The sequence below is a fragment of the Thunnus thynnus genome, chromosome 13, assembly GCF_963924715.1.
Source record: "Thunnus thynnus chromosome 13, fThuThy2.1, whole genome shotgun sequence".
In the NCBI taxonomy this organism is placed as follows: Eukaryota; Metazoa; Chordata; class Actinopteri; order Scombriformes; family Scombridae; genus Thunnus; species Thunnus thynnus.
The window spans coordinates 16,305,013-16,311,723 of NC_089529.1; the positions used below are offsets into that span (position 1 = coordinate 16,305,013).

Consider the following 6,711-nt stretch of genomic DNA (forward strand, 5'->3'; position numbering starts at 1 on the left):
GTGAAAGTGTAACACTGCAATGTTTGACATTTTTTTTTGTGATAATGGACAAAAATTAATGTATTATCAAAATTCTACTGGATTAATTTTCCCTCGGTTAATTAATCAATTAATCATTTGAGAAGTAGTAGACACTGTAAAAAACACGAATATCTGAATAATTCAGACCAGAACAGAAATAGATGAAAGAACGAAGAGTTTCTTCTCTTATCAATGTCATAGATTTGACTGTCAACACGTCAGAAATGATTAAATTTAAACCTGCCCAAACAAGGTAATTTTACTGTATCTTAACTTTCAGTCACACTATGCAGTATTTATTGACAAATCTGAGTCTCTTAATGCAGGATGACCACCACTCCACCCGGCTAAGTCTTTGTAAGGTGCTGGAAGCATCAATGAGTTCAAACTTAATAAAAGAGATTTCCGTACACTTAGATCTATGCAGTATTTCACTTTATTTTGAGCTTTCCAAAGCTCAGACTAAAGTGAAATACTGCATAGATCTAAGTGTACGGAAATCTCTTTTATCAAATCCGGGTCTCATAAAGTAGGATGCAAGTGACTTTTCATGGATGCAAGTTTATATTTTTTCCCTGTGAGAACACCAATCATCTCCAATCATCTTGTGCTTATAAAATTATTCAACTTCAAGCCTCATGAAGTCAACACAAGATTGCAGCATGTCATGTAGCTGCTTTTTCAGCATCATCAGTTTGAGCCATATGTTTAGCAGGCTGCTGAAAGAAAGCAAGTTTGATGTGAGGGGTTGTCAAAATGACTGATGATGTTCTCCTTTAAAATATCACTGTACTAAATGTATAATTTTCTAATACTTACATTTTGATAGAATTAGACATATAATATGTGTGTCAGTGTGTAATCATCATCATTACAAACACAAAATGTGGAATGGATAAATCATGAATGTTGGTGTTTCAGATAAGTCTGGATGCTGAATTTGAACTACAAGTGTATATTATGAAGCAATAGACTCTCCCAGCTTCTACACTAAGATAAACAAGTCCAACACAGACTAAATAAAAAGCTTATTTCCTCGGGCCTTCAGGACAGTGAACTCTGTATCCTCTGCCTGGTCTAGCACATTTTCGTCTCTTTGCACCACCCTGCACATTTGCATATTTGCACTCAGAGTGTACGTTGTATAGTTTGCCTTACATTTTTAACACATGTATATTTTAACATTTTATGTGCTAAAAAATTGCACAGCCCACCTACACACCTGGTGGACCAATATTTACATAGTTTAATATGTATATTACATACATATGTAACCCCCCCCCCCCCCCCCCCCCTTAGTCAGCCCTATGGGGTGAACAGCACTCCACCTTTGACCTAACGCCTTTTAAAATAGCCAAACCAAGGGATTTATCAACATAAAGACATACAAAACAACCAAGATACTAAATAAACACTACAAACGACAGCAAAACTAAATAAAATCCCAGGCTGAGGGGCAGCAAGACCAGTAGTCCACAATCCACAAGCCTCTCCCTGCAACGGGATCATGAGCATTTAACTACTGCCTTTCCTGGGCCAGGTGAGGATCTGGGTGGAGCAAGATACAGGAGAGGAAGGAGGACAAACAGCACAGGGAACACATACAGTCGTAACATTTTCTAATGACTATTTTAAACCTTATTCTAATAACATTATTAGGATATATATTTATTGCACACCAGAGTCTTTGTACAGCAAGAGTATGCCAGCCTGCATTTGTTTGTGTAGGCCTATGTCACAAATAAAATATTTGAATCCTTGAAATAAAGCAGACCCTCAACAGACTGAACAAAACAAACTGCAAATGACTATTTGATATTTTATCATATAGAAATCAAACGATACACCAGCTCTTTATGTCAGCAAAAATGTACATTTTATACATTAAATACGGAACTGTTGCCTTCCATGAAAATATAAAAATAACATTTTCCAGTTATGTAATATTGTCATAGCCATAGATGGTATATAAATATGAATCTCTGGTCAAGCTCCTGGAAGCTACGCCAGGCGAGTCAGATGTCCTTCAAAATACAGGGCATCAAATAAAAAACTTTTACAAATTCACAAAACATTTTTATTTACAATATAATCTCCCTTAAATGTATTCTTTATTTTCAACATTTTTTAATTCATTATATAATCTCCCTTGAATGTGTTATTTATTTTCACATTGGTATATTTAAAGTCATGTTCATCAACAATGGTTTTACTTTGAAAGGAATAAACAAACGTACTTTTCATTCATGCCGGATATTCTGCTAAGACCCGCCCTGCTCTACTCTGATTGGCTCTGATACTGATATTCTTATCCTATCCCTAACCAATGTCATTCCTCATGCCTAAATCTAACCAATCTAACCAACGAAGGCAACGAGTACTAGCCAATGAGAGGCAGAGTAGGGCGGGTCTTCGCGGAATGCGGGTAGGAAAAAAACTAAGGCAGGATAACCTCATGAGTTATGTTGCTGCTTCCTCATTTTACTGAATTTTCTGTATTTAAATAGCTCAGCAACCCTTTCTCGTTGTTCAAATACGCTGCGATATATTTTAACAGACCGGTGGTCATTCTTAAACATAACTATTCTCCCACTTCATATTGAATCAAAAGTTTTCGGCTAGCTTTTCGGCTAGCTAACGTTGGGCTAACCTCCTCTCCATGGCACCTCTTCGGGTCCTGTGCATCCATGGTTATCGTCAGAACAGCAGCTCGTTCCGGGAAAAGACGGGAGCTCTGCGAAAGCTATTAAAGAAACAAGTGGAGCTCGTCTACCTGAGCGCACCACACAGTGTACAACAAGTTAACAGTGAAGGTGGGTCATCCTCTACACCTGCATGCAACCAAAACACACGGAGGTGACAGTAACTAGTAGTTCGTTGACGTTTCAGATATTTAAAGTGTAATGGTGGTCACAAACTTGCTTTCACGCGTGTGACTTAGACTTGAATTTTATTCTACAACAACCCCAAACAGTTGTATGGACATAGTTATACATAATGTAAAAGTGTAAAATGAAGAAATGAAAGTAAATAGTTAGATAAACAAACGAGCAAACTCTGGCAACGCTGATGTCAACTTTCGATTCGAGGGGTTGAGGGGAAAGTTAAGGGAAACAGAAATAATGGTATTTAGAGGCTGAGCTCACGTTTTTTCAGCATTTACACTGGTGAAAAAGTGCTAGACATCAATGCAAAAGCCTTCACCCTGTTTAAACCCACTTTCAGACTTGTGAAAGCTTTGTTTTGCCAATGAAAACACACACAAAAAGGGCGATTTCACTTCTCCATCCAGACCACATCAGACCAGATCTAGATCAAAAACCACTAATGAGTCTCTTTGGTAATCTAGTCCAGATTATACAGGTCTAAATATAGCGGTTTTTGATACAGACCTGGTCTAATGTGGTCTGGATGGGGGGAAAAATCACTGACATTGCCCTTTTTTCAGCTTTCTGAAATAGAGTAAAGGTTTCACAAATCTGAAACCGTGTTTTAATGAGTCTCTGGAGTCTCCTTGGTAATCTAGTCCAGATTTGACAAGTCTAAGTATAGTGGTTTTTGATATAGACCTTGTTTAATGTGGTCTGGATTGGAAAAAAGACGTGAAATCCCCCTGTTTTCAGTTTTCACAAATAGAGTAAAGGTTTCACAAATCTCAACTGTGTTTTAATGAGTCTCTGGAGTCTCCTTAGTAATCTAGTCCAGATTTGACAGGTCTAAGTATAGTGGTTTTTGATCAAGACCTGGTCTGATGTGGTGTGGAAGGGGAAAAAGCCATAAAATCACCCTTCTTTATGTTTTCAAAATAAAGGTTTCACAAATCTGAAAGTGGGTTTAATCAGTGTTAAGGTTTCTGCTACAATGTCTAACACTTTTTCACAAGTGTAAGTGCAGAAAAAAGCTAACTTCAGCATTGTGCAAATAATCAATCATGAGCTATGATTGCTTAAACAAATTTTGCAAATTGGTATTTAACATTTTTTTAAAATATGACAGCACTTTTGTAACTCTATGGAACCTTTTAATTATCCTTTCATAAAAAACTAGGACAAATCAATATGATATTCATCACCTGTTACACACTATGACATGATGTGGAAAAAAAAAAAAACCATGCAATTCAGTTTTTTTGAAATTGGCTAATTATGACTACCACGGCTATCATCATGTGTCCCGTCATGAAGCACATTAAAGGGGAGGCACAACAGAGGAAAGTGGCTATTTTGCTTGATTCGCTCTGTTTCAAGATATAATGTAATATAGAGCTGCAACGATTATTCAATTAATTAGTTGGTTGCCAAAACTTCCACCATTTTTTGGACTTTTTACAGACCAAACAACTAATTGATTAATTAAGAAAATAACTGACAGATAAATTGATGAAAATAATCGTTAGTTGCAGCCCTAATGTAATATAATCTAGTATAATATAATTTTGTGTATATTTTAATACCTGAAAGAGATCAAGAGTTAGTAAGAGCTACAGGCTGTAATTTATGGTAACAGCTATAAAAAGATACATTTCCATCTTACCTGAAACTGTCTATGATCTGAAAATAACTTTCTGCTTGTATGCAAACAGGAAACTTCACTCATGCAGATTTAAATGAAAACAAAAATACAAAACATTAAGGAAATCTGTTGTCACTTTGAAATAACAAAAGCAAAGTTGTAATACAATAAATGTTCATGTAAAGATTAATTTTCAGAAGATTCAGATTTCAGAAGAAACCTCTGGTCCACTCATCTGCGGTGCCTCCTTTTGAAATCTTAATAGTTTAAGACATCAAGATAACAGCGTTCTTCTTCTGTCCTTTCACAAGCTCCAGACAAGGAGAATGGTTCAGGCCCTGGACCCGGAGGTGACGAGGACTCCAGGGGTTGGTGGTTTTCTGACACCCAGGCTCGGAGTTTCAGTGCTCAGCAGCAGTGTGAAGAAAGCCTGGGGCTCGACGAGAGTGTGACAGTTGTGAGAGAAGCTGTGAAAACTCAAGGTCCGTTCGACGGCATCCTTGGCTTTAGTCAGGGAGCTGCTTTTGTGGCCATGCTGTGCTCTCTACAAGAACAAAAACTGGAGCCAGAGTTCTGCTTCCGCTTTGCCATCCTTGTCGCTGGTTTCCGTAGCGCATGTAGGGAACACCAAAAATTTTACAGCGCTCCCATCCAGTTCCCTTCCCTGCATGTGTTTGGACTGGAGGATCGTGTCATCCCTGACAACATGAGCCGGGAGCTCCTCCCCTCCTTCCAAGACCCTCAGGTCCTGACGCATCCTGGTGGCCATTTTGTTCCTGCCGCATCTGCCCACAGACAAACTTACCAGGACTTTCTCAAGAGGTTCCAGTGAGAAAAGAAAGTCACAGAAATTCTGAATAAGTGAAGAGCTACAGTCCGTGAAAAAGACTCCAGCACTTAAATGAGGACGAGGAATGTTAGTTATATAATGTTCACAAGAAGAACATAATTTATTCCAGAGGCACGTGAGGTAAAAATGTCAAGTTCAGGGTCATGACCTTTGTGCTCTGTGTTTTTTTTTTTTCCTTGTCATCTGATCCATTCAAAACAATACGATGCCTGCTGTTCTTCTCAGGGAGGATCTTGTCTTGTAACAGATAATAAATAAGATAAGAACTGTTTACTTGACATATTCTGGCTCGGTTTCTTTTTTGTAAGCTTTCTCTTATCTTTTATTGAGCCCTTATTGACTTACTACTAAACATGAAGATGAGATCATGACTTTTCTTTGCACGTCACAAACAACCCTTTCAAATATTTTGGAATATATGAGACATATTTTAATTTGTCACAGCAGCAAAAACACCGGTGTAACTAATGACATTCACGGTGGTTTGTTATTAATTACACTGATGCTTTCCTTACTGTCAACATTTCTGCTGTGAAAAGGAGCAATTAAAACCAAATGTTTTAGCACTTGCATCTTGTCCCACAGGGACATATTAAAAAAATAACTGATTGTATCATAAAGCTCTCATCTCTCAACTGGTCGATAAATTTTTCTAAATGTGTTGAAATGAGAATAAGGTTGAGATAATGAGATAAAGGCCTCAGTATGCTTCACATGCTTGTACACAAGAAAAATGATGTAAATAGTGAAGAGTGAAAAAAAAAAGAAGAGCTTTGAAGTTCAAACCCTGCTTTAATTTCACACTTCTGCACACCTGGCCAGTTGCCACGGAAAGATCGTCTGTGACGGAAAGATTGAAATTTGTTGGCGCAGCGCCCCCAGTTCTACCATCACAAAGTGACGCTGTTACACCATCTGACAGGCACTTTGCTTGAAGTGCACTGAGGCCTTTAGACAGATGGAAACAGTCAGGATTTTTTTCCTTTTTCTTGGGAGCTAGATAAATATCAGGAAATAATATAATTTAAAAATAAATGACTCATTTTACAGGAATAAATGTAAATGTGTTTTCCATTTTTTTCCCTGCAATAATCTCAATAGCGAAAGCTAGACAGTGTGTTTTCCATTAAAAAAAAATCCCTAAACCAAGGACTGACATTTTTATTTTCTGGGAACACTCCACCATGATTGTGGAAAGTTATGACAAGAATTTTACATCACAATGGAAACCGTGATACAATACGTTTTCGTAATATTTTGAATATTTTGCATTAGTTTTGTAGCATTTTGACAGCTGTGTAAGAGTAGGGCCCCCCTCGCCCCCCCAT

General features: G+C 37.6%; 1 protein-coding gene across 1 annotated transcript; it reads left to right on the plus strand.

The window, feature by feature from the left end:
• Positions 1-2,428: 2,428 nt before the first annotated feature.
• On the plus strand, positions 2,429-5,661 carry ovca2 (OVCA2 serine hydrolase domain containing). The gene is made up of 2 exons (XM_067608297.1): positions 2,429-2,834; positions 4,845-5,661. Exons 1-2 carry the CDS (start codon positions 2,681-2,683, stop codon positions 5,363-5,365), a joined length of 675 nt encoding a protein of 224 aa, XP_067464398.1. The 5' UTR covers positions 2,429-2,680; the 3' UTR covers positions 5,366-5,661.
• The last annotated feature ends 1,050 nt before the right edge of the window (positions 5,662-6,711 follow it).

Bases quoted from the DNA above. Each gene is read 5' to 3' on its own strand.
- ovca2 (XM_067608297.1), top strand. From the start codon at position 2,681: ATGGCACCTCTTCGGGTCCTGTGCATCCATGGTTATCGTCAGAACAGC. The intron at 2,835-4,844 runs GTGGGTCATCCT...TCCTTTCACAAG, and splicing joins ACAACAAGTTAACAGTGAAG to CTCCAGACAAGGAGAATGGT.